Here is a 24,042-nt window from a genome sequence, read left to right as displayed (position 1 = left end):
TTTATAAGGGCACCACGGAGTGACCAGCCCCTCCCCACCCAGCCCAAATCCCTCCCACCCCCTACCCAGCCCCACCCACCCCACCCAGCCCCTCCCCACCCTCCCCTCTCCACCCAGCCCCACCCCTCCCATTTTTGGATGCACGATGGACGGACACAATAATCCCCTGTGGGTTGGTGGTGTCACCAGGAGGTTCCTACCAGTAAAAGAGCTACGTCGCTCAGTGGGCATTACCTGATAAAATGAAACGTTTAGTTCGTTTAGTTTATATTCTTTGGGTCTTTCGGTAAAGTCACGTAGCTGGGTTTTTCTCCAGGTCCCTCCGGGCTTTTCCCTCAACAAAGAATATTAATTCCTGCAGTCACAAAAGCTTTAAGTCAAGATTTGGTTTAGTTTGTGCCGGGTCACGAGGGTCGAGCTCCGTGCAAGGGACGACGGGACGTGGAGGCCTCTAGCGGCCAACTTCACTCTTAGCACTCCAGCTCAAGTAAAAATAACATTGTATGCAACCGGTTAATAGCTGTAAACAAACACATTGTTGGGGTGGGAGGGCAGTAGTTGGTTTTTGGAGCAACAAATTAAATGTAGCTTTTTTGTTGTTGTAAAATATGGCATTAAAATATATATATATTGCCAAACGTTTACCGTTCATACTCTTTGGTTCTTTCGGTAAAGTCACGTAGGTATAAAATAAAATAAATTAAATCACGACGTTTCGATTGCAACACAAGCAATCATCATCAGGTGCTTGTGTTGCAATCAAAACGTCGTGATTTAATGTATTTTATTTTATACCTACGTGACTTTACCGAAAGAACCTTAGAGTATGGATCCCTGCAGTCACAAAAGCTTCAAATCAAGATTGTATGGAGTGTGTTGGATTGTAGGTCGGGCTGGGGTATCACAAGACAGATGTTTTGTGATACCCCCCCACCCCCCCTCCCAATTAATTTAACCCTAACATTGTTTTACTTTACATATTCATTTAATAAATAAACCTTACTTTAAAAATATAAAGTTTGAGAGAATTGAATGGGGGGGGGGTCACAAGACATTCGGATCACCCCTGTACATTCACACCATACACAAACCCTGAAAAAAAAGCATTATTACACATCAGAGTCGATGCATTATTATTATCGGCTTGGAGATCCCATCTTCACTGATCCCCTCAATCACCGCATCCGCAAACAACTTCAGCAGTGTGAACCATTGCCAATGCTGCATTGTTAAATCCCATTCCGAGTACTGTACATGCGTTTGGGATTAATGTTTGCGATCTTGTGCTCACCACGTTCCAGCCCCCAATGTCCATAATCCAATCAGCCCGTCTCCACCGGCCATAAACCTCCACATCCCCATCAGCTCCACGTTAAAAAAAGACTCGAGAACAGCTGCGCAGCCAATGAACCAGCATTTTTAACTGTGTTTTGTATCGTAAAGGAATAAGACACCGCTGTACCTACACGCGCACGAGTCATTGCACACACACACACACCGCAGCAAATGACTCAGTAAGGGTGTCGACTGAAGAGATCGGATGAAGAAGGGGGGGTGGGTGGTTGGGTCGTGTTTGGTGAACACAAGTGGCTTAAAGGCTCGGGTATCTACGTTGCATCTATGCATGACCGCACTGGTCAAACAACTCGTTTCGGCCTTGGCTGTGCCTTCGTTTGATTGCGCTGCTGTTGGGGACTTTAGACAGGAAAGAGGAGAGGGGTGGGGGGCAAGGCAAATAATATCGGCGCTTGTGCCGCGCGAGGTTTGTCAATCGTCCCAACAGAGGGCATTCAGAACGAGGACACGACGCCTTACGGATAGGGAGCCGGGCAGCTTGCTTTAGGGGTTTTTTGCCGTTGCTACGGCGTCCGACCATTGAGTTATTTTACGGTAAAAAAAATTAACCACAACAACAAATCTGCGTCGTCTTACAAAAAAGGGCGAAGAGAGAAGAATACGGAAAACGTCAGACATGGTAAAGTGCGAACGTTCATAACCGCGCCGAATGGTTTTCCCTTTGGGTTTCGTGGTGGATGATGGGATCGCACTTTTAGCGCAGAGGCACTATAAGGTGCTGCTCTTAAAAAAAAAAGTGTACTTCAGGGGAAGAGAAAAAAGCCCGTGTAACTTCAGGACGAAGCGGTAATTTGCGTAGAGGGATTAAAGTGCGTGGAAAAAAATGAGGCTTTGGAAAGTAGGAAATGTAAAATAAATGCTGACGTGATGCGGGCAGCCGTGTGACGGTTTACAACGGAGGGGGAGAGAGAAAAAAAAAGCACGCGCGAGTCTTAAATGACATGTCTACACCGCAGAAACAAAATAATTTAGCAAAACGTGATATCTATCGCCTCGGCAGGCGACGACGTTGAGAAAAAAGCTGGTGATTGTCGGGGATGGAGCCTGCGGAAAGACCTGCCTTCTCATCGTCTTCAGCAAAGATCAGTTTCCCGAAGTGTACGTGCCAACCGTGTTTGAAAACTACGTGGCCGATATGGAGGTGGATGGCAAGCAGGTGAGAGCCAAACCTCGCCCCGCCTGTCTTTGTACTCACGAACACCCCTAACTATTATTTTAGTACATATTTTGCTGCTATAAATGTCCGCGTGATAAGCCATTTCGATGGGCTATCGTTTGTGGCCAGGTCGCTTCTGAAACAGAGCTACATTAGCTCAGTGGGCCTTACCTGGTAAAATTAAATAAAACGTTTAGTTAAAAATCGTTTAGTTTAAAAATACTATCAATATATTGCACATTTGGGTAGGGGGGAGTGGAAGTGGCAGGTTTGTAAAGATAATGTCGACAAAGCCCATGAGGTATTCACTATATTGTGCAGAATGTGTAATATCCATTTGTTAACGTTTCTGACTTGGGAATAAAAGCCCTCCTGTGTGGGATTAGCTACTGGGCTCTAGGTTGTCCACCAATGTTGGGGAAGTCTCCACGGAAGTCGACCATCTGCTGCCAAATGCTGCCTCTATGAGTTATACGGGTTCGTCTTATTCTTCTGGCCTATGGTTAGGTTCTGTGTGAAATGTTACACTTGAATATCGAGGTTTCGTAAGCTGCATAGTGGTTCCGTGTGTCATTTCGTTGATACACTCGCGGTTTCCGATGCAGCGTCGCTTCGGGCAACAGTGGATGATGCATTGCGCTGTTTGGTCACCATTTCCGTAGTCATATTTTGGAATTATGTCTCTTTGATCTTTTGGGGGGGGGGGGTCACCTGAGTAATGTGTAAGCGATAAAAGGGCCCTTACAATGAGAGAAAATACAGTTTGATATATTAATGCTGGAGGGTGACACCCATTGGGTAAACCTTGAGGTAAGGGCGCTGAGCTGGCAACGGCTGAAGGTCATGGGTTCAAATCCAGGCAGCTGCATGTGGATAAACCAGGTTCCAAAGTTGATGGTGTCAGTTCGGTTGCCAACGACTGCACCAAAAAAAATCTATGACATCATTAAATAATTAGATCTGATTTTTATACATTCCAGCTCTTTAGAAGTAAACATATCAGTCTGACTTTCGAACGTTATGCTTTAGCAGGGAAAGTGCTGTCCCTTAATGTGCAGAAGAGGCCACTTAAAGAGACCTCACAAGTAGTTCTGTAATATCCGCTTCCACAGACTGTTTTCTCACACTGAGTGATGGTTTGCTCAATGATAAACCCGAATAGATTCAACTCATGACAATGCCAAGAGCACAATATTGATAAAATTGAAGAAGAAAATACCATTATAACCAAGTATTCTTTATTTTTGGTTCTTTTGGTAAAGTCACGTAGAAGGGAAACAAAATAATAAAAATATATCACGTAGAAGGGAAACAAAATAATAAAAATATATTTTGTATTATTTTATTGTTTCCCTTCTACGTGACTTTACCGAAAGAACCAAGAATATGAATCCCTGCAGTCACGAAAGCTTTAAATCAAAATTCAAGTATTTTTTGTTTCTTTCGGTAAAGTCACGTAGATAGAAATAATAATAAAAAATAAAGTGAAAAAAAATATCACGACGTTTCGATCGTAACACAAGCGGTCGTCATCAGGAAAAGGGGTTAGCCTCTAAAGGCAAACTGTTTATAAAGGTTTGGAGACGGGCGTAGCCCAAGTGTGTCAGCGTCACCAACAGCATGGGCAGGGCAGCAATCCAGCAGCAATGCCAATGCAGCAGCAATGCCAATGCAGCAGCAATGCCAATGCAGCAGCAATGCCAATGCAGCAAAGGGCCGCCAGGAAATCACTGCACCCCGCCCCACACACCACACTGCTGACAGTGGAGGTTGATTGACAAGAAAACACAAGTCAAGTCATGACCCAAAGTGGTTGATGACATCTTGCCGATGATTGCTGAGTCTATAACCTTCCTCTCGGTTGAAATTGTGTCTGTGTCCGAATATATGGATGGCTTCATGAACGAATCTTTGTTGATAGCCAGTAGGCTTGCAAAGTACCATCGTCTTACAGAAATCAATTTCGTGTAAGCCAGCCGCATTAAATAATGATCAGCCACAGCAGAAGTATTGGTCCTACAATCTTTCAAATCTGCATTATGTTCATGAACACGGTCCGAGACATGTCGCTTAGTTTTCCCAATGTAACTGCTGCCGCAGATACATCTTAGTTTGTAGACGCCGGGATATTGCATGTCAGGAATCTTGTCCTTCACAGATGGGATCAGATCACGAAATGTATGTACTGTGTTAAATCGGACCTGGATCTTGTGTTTGTTCATGATTTCGGAAATCTTTTTGGTTACCCCTGCTATGTATGGCAGGGTGATGGTTTTGATTGTATCCTCAGATGGCTCCTTCCACACGGTTGGGGTGATGGCTTTATGGATTGTGTAGTCAGAATATCCATTCGCCTTGAGACCTTGGTGTACGTGTTTGAGTTTGCTGCATTGGCGTTGCTGCCCCGCCCATGCTGCTGGTGTTGCTCATACACTTGGGCTACGTCCATCTCCAAACCTTTATAAACAGTTTGCCTTTAGAGGCTAACCCCTTTTCCTGATGACGACGGCTTGAGGCTGCAATCAAAACGTCGTGATATTTGTGTTCACTTTATTTTTATTATTTTTTCTATGTGACTTTACCGAAAGAACCAAAGAATATTAATTCCCGCAGTCACGAAAGTTTTAAGTCAAAATATAACTAAGGATGCTGTGTTGATAAACGTAACGTTATTAAAGCCGGGTCTATTGGCACAACCTTGTATGCCTGCACTTTGGAGGCTTATGGTGTACAGTATGCAGTATATCGTTTGTAGCCTTGTGAACCTCCTGCCAGGTATTCATCTTCTTGGTTCTTTCGGTAAAGTCACGTTGAAGGGAAATAATAAAATAATAAAAATAAAACATAATAAAATTATCACGAGTGTTCGGCCACAACACAAGTAGCCTTCGCCAGGTGAAGAAACAGAACTGTCGGAAAGACAGTGCTCCAATGAACACTGCTAAGCTTGGCAGCGTATTTTAAGCTGGGTGGGAGGAGCAGAGCGCCTTGACAAAGGAGTTTACATATCAACAGAATAATTTAGATCATTAGACCTCCTTTGCCAGTACCAAAATATAATAATAGGGTTTTTCCCCTTTTTCTGGCAACAAAACTGAAACCTTTTTACAAGGATTCATGTCTGCATTCACCACAATACCTGCAGTCAAAATTATACAACATGCTATAAACCATACCATTGACCGTCGCGTGAAAGGTACTAAGAGGCAATGCCAGTGAATGGACTGCGGACTGAAAGTCACCGTAAAACACAATCAATCAAGAACCGAAATGGTTTATCACGTCTTTCCAATGATTACTGAGCCAGAATCCATCTTCTCGGTTTAAATTGTCTCTGTGTTTGTATATGTGGATGGCCGCATGAACTAATCTCTCATGGTAGCCGGATGGCTTTCAGAGAACCTCCGTCTTGGAGAAGTCAATGTCATGTGAGCCCACTGAATTATAACAGTGATCTGCCACGGCTGAGGTGTTCGTTCTACCGTGTTTCAAGTCTGCTTTATGTTCACGGATTCGGTCCGAGACATGTTTGGTTTCTCCAATGTAACTGCTACCGCAGAGGCAACTTAGTTTGTAGATGCCCGAGTTCTGTATGTCTGGAACCACATCTTTTATAGACGGGACCAGATCACGGATTTTATGTACTGTGCTGAATCGGACCTGGATCTTGTGTTTATTCAGGATTTTGGAGATCTTTTTTATGACCCCCGCAATGTAGGGTAAGGTGATGGTTTTGAATGCCTCCTCAAGAGGATCCTTCTTCATGGTTGGAATGATGGCTTTGTGTAGTCGGAGTAACCATTAGCCTTGAGAGCTTGGTGTACGTGCTTGAGTTCACTGGCAATGTGTTCCTGGTCGGAGAGACATTGGGCTCTATGGTATAGAGTCTTGATGAGGGAATTCTTCTGGGATGGATGGTGGTGGGAATCCGGTTTTAAGTAAGAATCCGTATGGGTAGCTTTCCTGTAGACAGAGTGGCTCATTGAACCATCAGATCTCCTTTTAATTAGGACATCCAAAAAGGGTAGCTTGCCATCTTTTTCGACTTCCATGATAAATCTGATGGCTGGGTGTATGGAATTGATGTGGTCGAGGAATTGGTCTAGAGCAGGCCGGCCATGTAGCCAGATGACAAAAGTGTCATCCATGTACCTCTTCCATAAGGTCGGGCGTAGAGTGGCAGTCTGGATGGCGTCAGTCTCAAATTTCTCTGGTTTACGCGCAGATGCAAAACACTCGTACAATAGAATTGACCAAGGATCATCATGTATATTGCGAGTCAGTGAGGCTTTTTGGGATGGATACATGAAAATAAATTAATGAAGGCACTATGAAGTACTCTTATGCAGTGCCATGAGTGAAGGCACTTCATCATCATCAGCTATGATCAGTGGACTGCTGGATGAAGGCCTTTCCAAGCCGTTACCATTCCTCACGGTTCCACATTGCAACACTCCCTCGAACACCAGCATGGGCTCACTTCGGTATTCCATCTTCGTGGTGGCTGGCCTCACAGACGCGTTCTCTCCTCTCGGTCGGCCACTGTCGCTTGTCTCGACCGCCGGCCCATCACCTCTTCGAGCCATGACGTGTCCTGCCCAAGACCCCCGCTTACTTTTCCTAGGCGTCGATGTGATGCCCCTAACTTGTGTACGTGCTCTAATTCGCGTTGTTCCTCTTTCTGTATCAGAGGTTGCGCGATTCGTCGGCTCATTGGCTACCTGTGAGCAGGTGGAGCTGGCGCTGTGGGACACGGCCGGACAGGAGGACTACAACCGCCTGCGACCGCTCTCCTACCCGGACACCGACGTCATCCTCATGTGCTTCTCCATCGACAGTCCTGATAGCCTGGGTACGACCGCCTCAAGCCCTTGGCAAAGCCACGCAATGATAAAAATAACAGGGCTTCAAATACAAAACTCCCTGTAAATTATGAGAAAAAAAACATCACAACGGTAACGTGTGCTGGCAGTAAACAAAGAAAAATAACAACACACAAAGGTATGCATCTGAAAAACAGCAGGAAGACACGTCTGCCACCATGCCTTGCATGTCATACCACACTGCATCTGATATGCTCTCAGCCTTGTCTAATGGGATGGCCATATTTTCAGCTATTTATGATTTGATAGTCTAAACAATAATACAGCCACAAATTCACTTCCCTTGAGCTAGTGGTTTAGACAAGGCTAACAGCACTGTATGCTATACATGCAGTGTGGTGGTCACATGACATACATATAGGTGATGATGGGAGTCATGCCTTCGGGCTGAATAGCAGTCCTTCCTGCAAGATTTGCAGACTTGGTTTTTTTAATATAACACTGGAGCGATGCACTTTTAAATCTAGATTGAAATCGCATTTCTTTGTAACTGCTTTTTGTGTTTAGTTCGTTGTCCTTCCCCCGCACCTCTGCTTAGCACAGTTGGCTATGTACGGTGCGAAAGAAGCTCAACATACATACAAACATTACACGAGTCTGTAAGAATTGTAAACTGTTCAATGGTTTCCCTTCAGTTAAATTGCTTGAGCTATAATTCAACTTCATTTCGGAATATAAATACACAGTTACAGCTTATTGAATTTTATATCATGAATTTATGTAAATTAAGTGGAGTGAATCCAGTGCTTGTATTGTGCCCATGGGCATTTACAGATGGTGAAATTAGATTACTTATTTGATTTTAAAATTTTTTCCCAATTACTCAATAGGAGAAAAAAACCACACAATACTGTACTGTTATCCACAGATGACCTTGACGATCTTGCAACATGTCCTGGCACCAGCCCACTTCCTTTTCTCAGCAGCCAATATGAAAAGTACACCGCATGGCGTGTAACTCTGGCTGCGCGTTGCGCACCCGCCCCCCGCTGCGACTTTACACGAGGGCCCCGTACCTTCACAGAGTGGACAGATGTCAGATTGCATAAATGCCACATGAGGGTGGGGGGGGGGGGGTCTCGCTGCATCGTTTGCACCGATGAAAGTTTGTGCCACAAACTTTCAAAGGTGTTTTGGCCTACTCTTCCACACAGACCCGACATCGTAGGAGTAACCACACACACTATACTCCACCCCACGCGCCCTGCTAACTGTGGTGTATCCATTCATACTGTTGGGTGGATAGAGGTGGCGGGGGGAGGCGCCGTGGAAATCGTGTCACGCGCAGGGAGGGGGAATCGGCAACCTCAAAGTCCACGCTGTTAACGGCAGCATCACTCCCACCCTGGCCCCCCACCATAATGATTTTTTTCTTAATTAACCACACCTTGATTTGCATTCAGGTAACATCACCGACAGGTGGACTGCGGAGGTGAGGCATTTCTGTCCCAACGTGCCCATCGTCCTCGTCGGAAACAAGAAAGACCTCCGCAATGACGACAACACGAAGCGTGAGCTCGCCAAGATAAAGCAGGTGACGGGGATGGCGACCTCACTGGAGGTCATTATACATCTGTACTCTGTCGTTGCTGCAGTTGGGTGTTCATCCGTCCTAGTGGTTGTTTTGGCTTGCGGCGGAGGTTACGCATTCCTATGACAGTGATGACGATGATCATGATGTTGTGGCAGAACGTGCCTGAGAGAACATCGGCTGAGGAGATGGAGAGGATGAGATCAGCTCGTGTGGGCAGGGGCTAGATGGATTGTTGCAACGTGTGACCAAGATGGATGCCAACGGCTTTGGGAGGCTCGACTGTGGCTGGCAGTGAAGTTGATGATGGTTCGAGTTAACGCCGACAATAATTTTATGTTGACTTTGAGCCCAAAGCTGAGCTATTATAGCCACATTTCAGAGTGGCTCAACCACGAATGAAAACACAAGGCCTTCCTCAGAGCTAATAGCCACATAAGTGATTGATGGAAATTTCAAGCCAGCTTATTTTCATTATAATTGCTGATAACATCAGAGCAGGCTCTCGCCATACAGAGAACTAACCTTTGCACAACATGCCATGTCACTTTATCCAGGAAAATCTCATTGAGTCTAAAAAACATTTTTTTTTCATTCGGACCCTGCATTCAGATTTGTTTGGCTGTTTTCTTCAGGGGTCTTCAGTAAATGTTAGTAAAGTATGTAAAACATGCACATGAACCAATACAATTTAAGAATCTCATGAAACAAGATGGGATGAACCCATGACAAGTGAGACTTGTTGACTTATACTGGACTTCTGTGGAAAAGAGCTTTATGGCTCATTGGATTCCGCTTTTGACTTCAGCTTGGAGATTATGCACCTTCATGGCAGCCTTTGTTACATAAGAATTGTGCGAATACCGAACGCACTTACTAATCGTTGCCATCATCAGACTGAAATTCCCCATCATCACAATGAACTTAAATACAGCAATCACAAAGAGGTGAAGTGGAGGGATTGGGGATCGAGTAAAATATGTGCGACACTCATGTACGCAGCCCGACCTACAATCCAACACACTCCATACAATCTAGATTTGAAGCTTTCGTGACTGCAGGGATCCATACTCTTTGGTTCTTTCGGTAAAGTCGCGTAGGTATAAAATAAATTAAATTAAATCACGACGTTTCGACTGCAACACTGATGATGATTGCTTGTGTTGCAGTCGAAACGTCCTTATTTAATTTATTTAATTTTATACCTACGTGACTTTACTGAAAGAACCAAAGAGTACACTCCATACACACTGGTCTACAGATACACATGCCTATTAGCATTTTACATGATGGACATATTTAGGCCGATGAGGACTACAATCTTGCTGCAATGGAATTTCTCACCTGTTAAATGAAACAAATGTTATTTTGCATCATAAAAAGTAGACAATATTCCTCCACAATGTGCATGTTGTAAATAAGATAGTTTCAGCTGGATGGCCCAACTAAGCTGTTGGGGTCTATGTCATCGGCATCCTGCGATACGAGGCCACTGTGCCACTGTGCCCTAGTTTGTTGTCAAGAGTATTCCAACTAGCATTCACACATTCACTAAAATAATGTGTGGGTACAATGGCATTCTCCTTGCTTTGTATGCATGTTGCACTTCTTTTGCACCGTACATAAGTCAACCGCGCTAATCGGAGGTGTGGGAATGGGCAACAAACTAGGGACAAAAAGTATTTTTGAATTAGTGAGTTTTCAATCTAGATTTAAAAGTCCATACCTCCAGTGGCTTTCTAATATCAGAAGAGCATTCCAGACGGCTGCAGAAGCACACCTGAAAGCGCGCGATGCTTTACTGTCGCCTCAAGACACCACCTTCGTAGCCCAACAAGGTTGGGGGGGTCTCAAGCATATGATGACAATCTGCGTGATCCACCAAGCCTGCTTCCAAAGCTCAGGATAACAGGCGCGCGCGTGTTTACGACTTTCTAGCCGCAATATCTCCTGGTGTGCACCGTGTGCAGGAGCCGGTGAGGGTGGAGGAAGGCAGAGACATGGCCAACCGGATAAATGCCTTTGGCTACATGGAGTGCTCGGCCAAGACCAAGGATGGCGTGCGTGAGGTCTTTGAGATGGCCGCCAGGGCTGCCCTGCAAGTCCGCAAGCGCAAGAAGACGAGCGGTTGTCGTCTCCTGTGAGCGTGTGACCACCCCCACCCCCCTCTCCCCCCCAAGCCAGAAAAGGCACCAAAACGTACGGTCTAAAGCTATCGTTTGAGCGCAGAGCACATGGCATATTTGGAAATTCTACCAATTTAAGCGGCAGGCGGCCAATTTTTAGTTTTGACTCTTTTACCCACGCACCGATTTTATGTAGAAAGAGTAAAAAATGGAAGCCTACCACTTACATCGGAAGCGTTCCCAAGTGTGATGCTGTGCATTGCAGAAATAATTTGACCCGCAGTCTGAGGGCAGGAGTGGTAAAGTAACCTCTTCTCACCTCTAAATGGACTGTATTTAATTTTATCCAAATAATATAGCCATTTTTTTACCTAAAGTTTAGGATATGTTTAAGAATAAATTATTATATAATGCTGCTATGGGTGACGTGAGCTTGTTTCTTATCTGTGTGTCTCTGTTGGATGAATATAAAAATGATTTTGCAACAAACGTATTTGTGAGTGATGCCATTTTTTGTGCATATTACAACAACAGAGGGCATTTTCCACGATGTGCTGGTGAAATCACCACGGTGCTTATACCAGGCAAAGTTTACTATAAGGCCACGTTCAGTGATAAAGATCCACTGGAAACAGATCACAGGACAGGCCCAGATATTATGGATTAACTGACATGGATGAGTGGTAGATGTACCTCCTGCACTCCACCCTGTGCCAAGTTAGCAGTTCACATCAAGAAGCACAATTTTAAATATATTTGCATATGTGCCAGCTGTGGCATGGCCTAAACTTATACAGCCAAAGGCACCCATAATGTAAAAACAACGTCCTCTACACGATGTATCTGAGAAACCCAGTCTCAAGACTCTTGTTCAAGAAGTTCTGTAATTGAATATGTTGGTCTTTTTGTAAAATCCACCCTCTTCATTGTTAGGGGTTCTAAAAACTTTCAATCGTGGTGGCTGTTCTCAGGTTTAAAGGATTCTTACTTAGTTAAACAAAGGACGTAGCTCAATACTGCTCAAAGGTCACTGCTAACCTGTTCTAGATTTAAAGCTTTCGTGACTGCAAGGATCCATACTCTTTGGTTCTATTGGGTAAAGTCACGTAGGTAAAAAAATAAAATAACAAAAATCACGACGTTTCGGCCACAACACAAGCGGCCTTCATCAGGTGAAGGGACGAGACTGTCTGGAGGACAGCGCTGGAGTGTAGGTGCCTCGGTGAATGTATATGCTCTGACTTTAACATAGCTATTTCTGTGACCAGTTACAAGCTAATCACTCAGCTATTTCAATGCTAAATTCTATGCTAATTCCTTTGTCAAGGGGTGCCTCTGCGGATGTGTATACTTTAACTTAGCTATTTCAATGCTAAATTCTATGCTAATTCCTTTGTCAAGGGGTGCCTTTGCGGATGTGTATGTTTTAACTTTAACATAGCCATTTCTGTGACCAGTCACAAGCTAATCACTCAGCTATTTCAATGCTAAATAATATGCTAATTCCTTTGTCAAGGCGCTCTGTTTCTTCTCACACAGCTTAAAGGTCGTGATCTGAGCGTGGCTTTTTTCACTCCAGCGCTGTCCTCCAGACAGTCTCGTCCCTTCACCTGATGAAGGCCGCTTGTGTTGTGGCCGAAACGTCGTGATTTTTGTTATTTTATTTTTTACCTACGTGACTTTACCCAATAGAACCAAAGAGTACACTGCTAACCTGCTTAAACATTTGGGCATCTATGAGGCATGTAGCGACTTGGGGGGGGGGGGGGGGGGGTCTTGTCTGCACTGCATTTCTCAAAATATCACGGGACCTCCTTTGCCAGCACCAAAATAAAATAGGTTTTCCCCTTTTTTTCTGGCAACAGAACAGGTGTTAAGATGTTAAAACACCAAACTGAAACCTTTTACAAGGAATCATGTCTGCATTAACCACAATACTTGTGGTCAGAATGCAAACAAAAAGAACATACTCTGATGATATATGCATTGTCTTTGAAACTGATTAGTCCACACTAGATACAGCTTTCTTTTGAGCCTCGTCTCAAATGGTGCGGACCAATCAGTTTCAAAGACAATGCATACAGTGAGGGAAAACATTTTTTGATCCCCTGCTGATTTTGTACGTTTGCCCACTGACAAATAAATGATCAGTCTATAATTTTAATGATAGGTTTATTTGAACAGTGAGAATCAGAATAACAAAAAAATCCAGAAAAACGCATTTCAAAAATATTATAAGTCGATTTGCGTTTTAATTAGGGAAATAAGTATTTAACCCCCTATCAATCAGAAAGATTTCTGGCTCCCAGGTGTCTTTTATACAGGTAACGAGCTGAGATTAGGAGCACACTCTTAAAGGGAGTGCTCCTAATCTCAGCTTGTTACCTGTATAAAAGACGCCTGTCCACAGAAGCAATCAATCAGATTCCAAACTCTCCACCATGGCCAAGACCAAATAGCTCTCAAAGGATGTCGGGGACAAGATTGTAGACCTACACAAGGCTGGAATGGGCTACAAGACCATTGCAAGCCGCTTGGTGAGAAGGTGACAACAGTTGGTGTGATTATTCGCAAATGGAAGAAACACAAAAGAACTGTCAATCTCCCTCGGCCTGGGGCTCCATGCAAGATGTCACCTCGTGGAGTTGCAATGATCATGACAACGGTGAGGAATCAGCCCAAAACTACATGGGAGGATCTTGTCAATGATCTCAAGGCAGCTGGGACCATAGTCACCAAGAAAACAATTGGTAACACACTACGCCGTTAAGGACTGAAATCCTGCAGCGCCCGCAAGGTCCCCCTGCTCAAGAAAGCACATATACATGCCTGTCTGAAGTTTGCCAATGAACATCTGAATGATTCAGAGGACAATTGGGTGAAAGTGTTGTGGTCAGATGAGACCAAAATGGAGCTCTTTGGCATCAACTCAACTCGCCGTGTTTGGAGGAGGAATGCTACCTATGACCCCAAGAACACCATCCCCACCATCAAACATGGAGGTGGAAACATGCTTTGGGGGTGTTTTTTCTGCTAAGCGGACAGGACAACTTCACCGCATCAAAGGGACGATGGACGGGGCCATGTACCGTCAAATCTTGGGTGAGAACCTCCTTCCCTCAGCCAGGGCATTGAAAATGGGTCGTGGATGGGTATTCCAGCATGACAATGACCCAAAACACACGGCCAAGGCAACAAAGGAGTGGCTCAAGAAGAAGCACATTAAGGTCCTGGAGTGGCCTAGCCAGTCTCCAGACCTTAATCCCATAGAAAATCTGTGGAGGGAGCTGAAGGTTCGAGTTGCCAAACGTCAGCCACGAAACCTTAATGACTTGGAGAAGATCTGCAAAGAGGAGTGGGACAAAATCCCTCCTGAGATGTGTGCAAACCTGGTGGCCAACTACAAGAAACGTCTGCCCTCTGTGATTGCCAACAAGGGTTTTGCCAGCAAGTACTAAGTCATGTTTTGCAGAGGGGTCAAATACTTATTTCCCTCATTAAAATGCAAATCAATTTATAAAAATTTTGACATGCGTTTTTCTGGATTGTTTTGTTGTTATTCTGTCTCTCACTGTTCAAATAAACCTACCATTAAAATTATAGACTCATCATTTCTTTGTCAGTGGGCAAACGTACAAAATCAGCAGGGGATCAAATACTTTTTTCCCTCACTGTATATTATCAGGGTATGTTTTTTGTTCGCATTCTGACCACAAGTATTGTAGTTAATGCAGACATGATTCCTTGTAAAAGGTTTCAGTTTGGTGTTTTAACATCTTAACATCTGTTTTGTTGCGAGAAAAAAAGGGAAATCCTATTCTCATAAAATGTATACCGTCTTCGCTGGTAGTATTATTCGAACGGCCTTTATCATTTGTACTATATAACCCTCACCTCCGTTTAGCACGGTTGGCTATGTACGGTGCGAAAGTTCAAATTACATACATACTGCCTCATTCATAATGCCCCAGTTTGTATCGTCTGTATCTTTTGTACGGTCCACCTCATTTGAATGTGTCATATTTATACGGTCTGTCTCATACTTCCTTGTTTATACAGTCTGGTGTCATTTATACCGTCTATCCTTTTGTACCGTCTGATGTGTACTGTACGTCTATTTCAGTGCTGTCTTGTTGGTTCTATATTTTCGTGCTGTCTTTATATGTTGTGCTGTCTTGTTTGTACTGGTCTCATTTGGTACTATTTTGTCTATTATTTAATCTGTACCGTCTCGTTCTGTCTCATTTGTACTGGTCACGTATTCTGTGCTCCCATCTGCATGGTATCATTGTCTTGTTTGTAGTCATTCATTTGTACTCTCTCGACTGTACTTTCTTGACACTCATGTAATATCTCTTTAATTCCACTGGCCTAAAGGAAAAACATGATTTAAAAACAGTGTGATCAAAGGACATTATTCCCCTGGCATGCAAGCATCTTCACTCACCCACTGATCAGCGTGAATTGGGCCATATCTGAGGATATATCTTTCATCAAAATCAGGACTCAAATGTATGTTTGGACGCCGCGGTGGTGAGACGTTAACTACCCTGCCTGGTGTGCAGGATACCTTGGGCTTTATACCGACCCTGACGCCTGCATATTTTGAGCTTGCATGTTCTCTCTGTGGTCGCGTGGATTTTTCTCCGGCTCATCCGGTTTTTCCTTCCACATTTAGAAATGTGCTTAAGAGTCGTTGGCTGCTATACATTCCCACATGATAAGCCACTTCGTTGAGCTATCATTTGTGGCCAGGTGGATTCTGAAAAAGAGCTATATCGCTCAGTGGGCCTTGCCTGGTAAAAACAAAGTTTACTAAGTTTAGTATATTCCAGTAAAGAGGCAGAGCGACAGCGACCAATTTCTGCACAAGATGCCCCCATTATACGCCACGAGATGAAGAATCCACTTGCAACTCTCAGAACACTGCTCTGTGTATTACTCCGTGTAAAAGAATGGTCCACGGAAGGGTGTATCACAGAATTACTTCGGAAAGCTCAGGTGACCTCTCTTATCCATCCACACCAGGCCGCAGCAATTTCCTAAGCATTCTGGCTGCAGAGAGTAAAGTTCGTATTAACCAGCCGGTGTTGACCTTCTGGGTCTCATCAGCGGTAAAGTTTGTTGAACCTTTTTTGAGTCACCAGATGCTATTGGTGAGAGCACTGTAGCTTTTTGTTCAATGCTAAAAGCTACAGTATATTGTAAACACATTACATTGGTGACAATGTGTTGGCAGTGGTGCACAGGCACACAACCGAAAAACAAAACGTAGCGCATTCAACAAGCACTGCTTACAGAGGGCGCAGTAAATTAGCAACTCCCAACACGCCGGTGTGCTTAGATAGCAAGTAATTGGCACGTTTTGTTTACGTGAGAACCCTTACTAATTAGCTATGTCTCGTGGTGGTGGTGGGTTAACGACATATTTATATTTACGCGATCTAACCCACAAAAAAACCTTTATTATGGAGCGACTCGACCTCCGTGGCCCGTGTGCTGTGAAGACGAGTGTTTGTTATTATTGGATTGTGTACAAACTCCTGAAGCGTTGTTGTGAATCGTTGGCATGAGTAAAACATGAATTGCATTTCCGAATTTAAAAAAATCGATCACATAGTATTCATTACGTGCCCAACATCGGAGTGTGAATGAGCAATGTCTCCTTCATATATCCCCGTCTCTCTGCACCAAAAAAACCACCACAAAAGCAACTTTGAACCAAACCCATGTGTCGCCAACGGCCTGCGGATACTTGGCAATGCATTTCAGCAGCATTGCTTCAACACAAGTAACCATCAAATAACAAAAAACATTACGGACGTGGAGACAGACATACACGAAGGTGACTACATATCGTCTCCTTATCTACGTTTTTATTTAGACTCTGCACGAGGACGCTAGCGATTATAATGTTTGAGCTTCCACATCAGAGGACAGGTCGACCCACAGTCAGTCCACGTGTTCACCTGTTTCACCTGGGTGGAGAACGCGGAAGGCGTGGCTTGAACAATTTATGCAAATTACCATCGGTGGGGAGGGGTATTGAAGCGGGGGCGTTGCCTAAACGGGGGGGGGGGGGACCGGCTTGCAATCGCGCGAGGGGCGTGGCGTAAACAAAGAGGGCGCGGCCTAAATAACCGTGGGCGGGGTCTGCCGGGAAAAGATAGGCGGGGCTAGTAGGGTGTGGTCTGATTCGTGACGTCACACCCTGCCGCGCCTTGACCCCGCGCCTTGACCCCGCGTCTCCCACCCACCCACCCCGCGACGACGGGTTTGCCTGTGCGGCCGCGGTAAGCGCCTCAAGCCCCTTCCCTGACTTCATTCCCCTCGCGAGCGAGACGAGGTTGACGCCGTCAAGCCCATCCGCGTGCGTCTTGACGTTAATCTGGCGGTGGGGTGTTTTTGTTGTTGTTAAGCTCGGCTTTTTTGTTGATCGACGCGGCCGGACGACGGGTCGTTCCAGGCGACGCCGCAGGCTTCTCCGGCTGGGCGTAGGCCTCGCGTCGACAAATGATGGAGCCAACTGTTTGTGGTGGTGGTGGTGGTTATTGGTGGTGGTGATGATGTTGGAGCCAGTGTTTGTGGTGGTGGTGGTTATTGGTGGTGGTGATGATGTTGGAGCCAACTGTTTGTGGTGGTGGTGGTTATTGGTGGTGGTGATGATGTTGGAGCCAACTGTTTGTGGTGGTGGTGGTTATTGGTGGTGGTGATGATGTTGGAGCCAACTGTTTGTGGTGGTGGTGGTTATTGGTGGTGGTGATGATGTTGGAGCCAACTGTTTGTGGTGGTGGTGGTTATTGGTGGTGGTGATGATGTTGGAGCCAGTGTTTTGTAGTGGTGGTGGTGGTGGTTATTGGTGGTGGTGATGATGTTGGAGCCAGTGTTTTGTGGTGGTGGTGGTTATTGGTGGTGGTGATGATGTTGGAGCCAGTGTTTTGTGGTGGTGGTGGTGATGATGTTGGAGCCAGTGTTTGTGGTGGTGGTTATTGGTGGTGGTGATGATGTTGGAGCCAGTGTTTGTGGTGGTGGTTATTGGTGGTGGTGGTGATGATGTTGGAGCCAGTGTTTTGTGGTGGTGGTGATGATGTTGGAGCCAGTGTTTTGTGGTGGTGGTTATTGGTGGTGGTGATGATGTTGGAGCCAACTGTTTGTGGTGGTGGTGGTTATTGGTGGTGGTGATGATGGAGCCAGTGTTTTGTGGTGGTGGTTATTGGTAGTGGTGATGATGTTGGAGCCAGTGTTTTGTGGTGGTGGTTATTGGTGGTGGTGATGATGGAGCCAGTGTTTTGTGGTGGTGGTTATTGGTAGTGGTGATGATGTTGGAGCCAGTGTTTGTGGTGGTGGTTATTGGTGGTGGTGATGATGTTGAAGCCAGTGTTTTGTGGTGGTGGTTATTGGTAGTGGTGATGATGTTGGAGCCAGTGGTGGTGGTTATTGGTGGTGGTGATGATGTTGGAGCCAACTGTTTGTGGTGGTGGTTATTGGTAGTGGTGGTGATGTTGGAGCAAGTGGTGGTGGTTATTGGTGGTGGTGATGATGTTGGAGCCAACTGTTTGTGGTGGTGGTGGTTATTGGTGGTGATGATGTTGGAGCCAGTGTTTTGTGGTGGTGGTTATTGGTGGTGGTGATGATGTTGGAGCCAGTGTTTTGTGGTGGTGGTGGTGGTTATTGGTGGTGGCGATGGTATTGGTCAGTTTAACACGTAGGCTTTCGCGACCAATATTATTATGGATGATATTGGTTGGTGATGTTGGTGGTAGTGGTGGCGGGGACGGTGGTGATCAAGTCGTGGTGGGGAGCGGTGGTGGTTATTGGTGATGTTGGTCAAGTCGTGGTGATATTGGTTGATGATGGTGATGTTACTTATGAGAGGGTGGCAAGATGTCAAGTACCTCGCGAGGTCGTGTGGTCGATCCCGACCCTGACGCCTACTGTATATTTCGAGTTTGTGGTGGTGTGGATTTTTCTCCGGGTCCTCCGGTTTTTTGCTATACATTTAAACGTGATAAGCCACTTCGTTGAGCTATCATTTGTGGGCAGGTCGCTTCTAAAAAAGATCTATATAGCTCCGTGGACCTTACATGGAAACATAAAAATTGTTTACTTTTTATAATGGTGGTTATGTCATTGACGAGAATGGTGATGTTATTGATGCTGCTGATAGTGCTATACATGGTGGTGGTAATAATGAATGACGTTATTGATGCTGGTGGTGATGCTATATTGATAGTGATGTCATGTGGGAGTGTATGTATGTGTGACGAGTTATTCCGACTTGCCTGCTGGAGGTAGATAACGTTAAAACCAAATTAGAGCCAAACGAGCCTAAAACGTTTGTGTTGGGTAGCCAAAATCACAGCTTGCAAACAAAATACGGGATCTAAAGAAGCAAATGGTAGTGACAGCTGTACAAAAGTTGGGTCTCTTGTGTAAAAGGAAGTGTCTGGGAGGCACAGGGGAGCCATTTTAGTGGGGTCCTGCGTTGCCTTCTGGTTAGTATGTCAAAGAAACCAACTCTGCACTGATGACACGCTGTGATTTGTACTGTCCGAACGCCACACGATGAGGTGCGTATCCGAAAAGTAAGTTAATGCATTGGCAGTGGTGTACAGGAACACAACCAATACAAGGTGATCCATTTATAGGATACTCCACTGATTTGCAAAAGCCCCTTCCGAACGAGTTTTTTAATAGTGTGAAAGCAATGTCTCCCATCGCAGAAGAGACTTGCAATATTTAATTGTATTGAGGTTGTTGGGGGGGACGTGTACGTTTATCGTTGTCGATTACGATGATGGGATGTTCATAAATGGATCACCTGGTGGATCTGATTCAAGTTGTTAAGAACGTTTCGGGCCATGGCAAGTGTTAGAATTGACCAGTCAGCCTGTGATGTAGAGTGTAGAAAACAAATCCAAGTGGTTCGTGACTGGTGCAGCTCAACTGAGGTGCAACGGGTCTCTTAATACGGTGGAGCTGCCATTATCTTTACATATCTGTCAACCCAGTGTACCCGTATTCTTGTCCAGGGAAATTGCGTTTTCAGGTCCATACGGCGTACAGCGGTTTAAACATTTTTTGTCTTTGTCTTTCTGCCTTGCGATGGGATTTATAAGGGCACCGGGTGACCAATAAGGTCTGAATTGGTCTGTAATAACGTAGGCACTGATTAAGGGTTGACATGTATGTCTTTAAAGGTGGCCAGATCTAATTGAAAGGTCTATCTGGACCACCGACTAGTTGTAAAATACTAGTACACCGACAGCAGTGCTTAAGTTATGACACCGATCCTACGTTGAAGTGTTTCTGTCTACTTAAATTACTTGTTATGTTGCCTGCTCAGATGGCAGCCATAAGGAAAAAGCTGGTCATTGTCGGGGATGGAGCCTGCGGAAAGACCTGCCTTCTCATCGTCTTCAGCAAAGATCAGTTTCCCGAAGTCTACGTGCCAACTGTGTTTGAAAACTACGTGGCCGATATCGAAGTAGATGGCAAGCAGGTGGGAGCAAATGTGGTTCACGACGACTTCATCTGTCTGTTTTAGTATAATAGTAAACATGCACTGTATATATTAATGGAAATAAGTACATCCCAAAAATATTTATCTGCATCGATAACTTGTAACCGCTCATGGAGTTTTCCTACTTTATCATGCCAAACAGGAGGAAATGCATTGGTGCATTAATGATTGATGGATTGTGTTGGGCGAATTACATTTTGAATTTTAGGCTAACTAGTTTAAGTGTGATGTTTTCATTATCAGATTGTGAGTGACTAACATTTTGAATATCACATTTAATAGGGTTCATTTTTGAAAATGTATTTTTTTTATAATGCATTTGACTATCTGTTCTAAATTTCAGCTTCATAGCCCTTCTAGAACATAATTCTCTAAATTAACTTTAAGCTCACCTTTAAATTGGCAATATTTTATCTCATTTTATAAGTGGCTCTAGTACTCTTAAATTCAGGTGAGGAGAGTTGAAGGATTACTGTCTGTGAGCAGGTGGAGCTGGCGCTGTGGGACACGGCCGGACAGGAGGACTACGACCGCCTGCGACCGCTCTCCTACCCGGACACCGACGTCATCCTCATGTGCTTCTCCATCGACAGTCCCGACAGCCTGGGTATGACCGCTCAAGCTCTTGGCGAAGCCACGCAATGATAAAAATAACAGGGCTTCAAATACAAAACTCCCTGTAAATGATGAGAAAAAAAATCACAACGGTAATGTGCTGGTAGTAAACAAAGAAAAATAACAACACACAAAGGTATGCATCTAACAGCAGGAAGACACGACCATGTATTGCATGTACACATGTCATGTGACCACTGCATATGAAATGCTCTTTGCTTTGTCGAATGGGATGGCCACGTTTTCAACTCATGAGTTGGTGGTCTAAAACAATGATACAGCCACACATTCACTTCCCTTGAGCTAGTAGTTTAGACAAGGCAAACAGCATTGTGCTATACATGCAGTGTGGTGGTCACATGACATGCATATAGGGCATGATGGGAGTCATGCCTTCTGGCTGTTCGTAAACACACCTTTGTACCCTATTTCTAAATAACGGAGTCCTGACAACCTGGGTACGTGCATCCTCTCAGGCATGCGGGGAAATCCTGTACAACCATTGCGGGAGGAAAAAAAACAGTGTTCAAAATACATTGAAAAGGAAGCGTGAACAGGAAGCGTGTAATAATTCTTCTCTCTTGAGATGATGCGAATTATCACAATGTGGGGGTTTCAATGTAGATCATATCATGGCTGCAGGAATCATGTGAGCCACATGCGATGTAGGAACTGTACATGATTGATTCTCATTTGCATGATGTGACGCATGTATTGGGATCACCATGTTATATTTATTTAAATTGATACATTTTTAGATCGGGGCCTTCAATCGAGGACAGTTGTAGCTCAAACCCCAAGACACTGCATTGCGTCAATCGTTAAACATGAATATATTTGCTTAATTAGCGACACGCATACATTCAGGTAAAAGGCATTGTCTACTGTGAAGACGGATATTTGTATCGAGCCTGCATTCTCAATGTTCCTTTAGAAAACATTCCTGAGAAGTGGACCCCAGAGGTGAAACATTTCTGCCCAAATGTGCCAATTATCCTGGTGGGAAATAAGAAGGACCTGCGCAATGACGACAACACAAAGCGTGAGCTTGCCAAGATGAAGCAGGTGAGGTACCTATTTACAATAACTATTTCAATGTTTTGTCTTGGACGATTAATAATGAGCGGTTAGAATTTTACTGTGGGAACAAGGCTGATCATGGTTGTTTAGTCATTCTCAGAGTCCTAAGCATCACTGTTCACTGGGATTGTCTTGTGCAGGAGCCGGTGAGGGTGGAGGAAGGCAGAGACATGGCCAACCGGATAAATGCCTTTGGCTACATGGAGTGCTCGGCCAAGACCAAGGATGGTGTGCGTGAGGTCTTTGAGATGGCCACCAGGGCTGCCCTGCAAGTCCGCAAGCGCAAGAAGACAGGCGGTTGCCGGCTCTTGTAAACTGTTGCTTAAGTTGCCTTTTTTCTTCGTAAATCAAATTCAGTACACTATACGTGGCGAATATATTACACACGCATCACGAATTTCGTAACTCGTGTTAAAAGTTGTCTAAAGAAGGGGCTTTCGTTACTTACGTTAAGCATGGGTTTTCATTGGAAGCCGTCAACGCATTCCCTTTTTCCGAGGCAGATGAAGGTGTAGCCATGTGCTGGTTCCAGGCTGCTGCTTTGGACCAGCCCCCACGGCAGGGACCTCTCCACAAGCACTAGTCTGCTCTTTTGGTTCAAGGCCTTGATTCTTGCCATCGGGATTCTTTGCAGTTTCAACTTAAGCCACATCTTTTTCCAGCCAAATTTTAAGGGGGGGGGGGGGCCCTCTTCTCTGTTGTGCTGTATTGTGCAGTCCTCCATCCTGTGACTGCCCCAAGTGGTGGTAAAATTGAGACCATCCGCACTGCTTGCTGCTGAGGTCCTGATCAGTCTTTTGTGTGGCTGATGCAGAGCAACAACTGCAATTTCACATTCAGGTTGTCAAGCCAGATAACTGCCTCATATAGCATCGTGTATTGATGTAGTCTCCTTAGTATATTTGGATTGTTATGTTGGTCCTAATAGCGGCCAACCTGTTCCCTAACACTAAATATGGCAACCAAAGTGACAATGCAATTTAAGACTGTCTGGGTAAATAGGCCCATAAATTGACCTGTAATTATTTTTATTCCTGGGCGAGGGCACAATGGCATTGGCCTGTCTTGGAAGAAGGGGCATGTGGATGGCCACAGTATGGAAAACCAACATGTTATCTCCATTTACTTAGCAGTGTAAACATTCCTTTTGGAGATGGTTCTCTTTTTGTTATGGGTTTCAGTTAGGGTGCTGTTGACTTCACATGTAGTTGTGTTTTTAGAACTACTACTGTGTTCAAGGTGACCACTCCATTAAAAATCACATGCAACCCCACTGTATTCTGCATTGAAATGACAAGTCGGTCCTTGGTTAATTTGAAACCAAATTCAAATGTACATTGGATTGTGGGTTTAATGAAGTAAAGTTAGTGCAATTGGTGCATCACCACTAAACAGTGTCACTTTTATTAACTACTGTTGTATGTAATATCAATGTTTCATGGGCTTTGCATTGTTATCAAATAAACATTCCAATACTGTATTGAACATCATTTTGAGTACTGTGGTATTGGTTGTATTTAAGTGTATTTTAAAACTATATTTGTCCCAGGTTGGAGATGCATGTATAAGCAAAAACCAATATGCACGAAATAGCATGCGACATGCATTGCTGCAATGGTAAGGAAATCGCATTTTATGTAATTAGCAAGTCCTTTTGACCATTCTTGCAGCACAACCCTGCTGTAAAGTGTATCACACTTTCCAATGAATCACACTCCACTGTTTTGACTTTAAATTAATTTGATCTTGGCACAATAAGACAAAGCAAGGCC

General features: G+C 44.5%; 2 protein-coding genes across 3 annotated transcripts; both read left to right on the top strand.

The window, feature by feature from the left end:
• Positions 1–1,049: 1,049 nt before the first annotated feature.
• LOC116942382 (rho-related GTP-binding protein RhoA-D-like) lies at positions 1,050–11,541 on the top strand. Its single transcript, XM_032954221.2, has 5 exons — positions 1,050–1,975; positions 2,357–2,512; positions 7,244–7,364; positions 8,799–8,929; positions 10,897–11,541. The coding sequence occupies exons 1-5, from the start codon at positions 1,973–1,975 to the stop codon at positions 11,068–11,070; spliced, it is 585 nt and encodes a 194-aa protein (XP_032810112.1). The 5' UTR covers positions 1,050–1,972; the 3' UTR covers positions 11,071–11,541.
• Positions 11,542–17,210: 5,669 nt separating this feature from the next.
• LOC116942383 (rho-related GTP-binding protein RhoA-D-like) lies at positions 17,211–23,760 on the top strand. 2 transcript variants are annotated; one of them, XM_032954223.2, is made up of 5 exons: positions 17,211–17,345; positions 20,399–20,554; positions 21,062–21,182; positions 22,125–22,255; positions 22,411–23,760. In XM_032954223.2, the coding sequence occupies exons 2-5, from the start codon at positions 20,399–20,401 to the stop codon at positions 22,582–22,584; spliced, it is 582 nt and encodes a 193-aa protein (XP_032810114.1). In that variant the 5' UTR covers positions 17,211–17,345; the 3' UTR covers positions 22,585–23,760. The 2 variants fall into 2 exon arrangements, with proteins under 2 accessions (XP_032810114.1, XP_032810115.1); XM_032954224.2 differs by having other exon boundaries at positions 17,321–17,422.
• Positions 23,761–24,042: the final 282 nt, after the last annotated feature.

Source organism: Petromyzon marinus, chromosome 14 (assembly GCF_048934315.1).
Source record: "Petromyzon marinus isolate PM22_M1 ecotype Great Lakes invasive population chromosome 14, UKy_Petmar_22M1.pri1.0, whole genome shotgun sequence".
Classification (NCBI taxonomy): Eukaryota; Metazoa; Chordata; class Hyperoartia; order Petromyzontiformes; family Petromyzontidae; genus Petromyzon; species Petromyzon marinus.
This window is presented reverse-complemented; position numbering and strand designations above follow the sequence as displayed.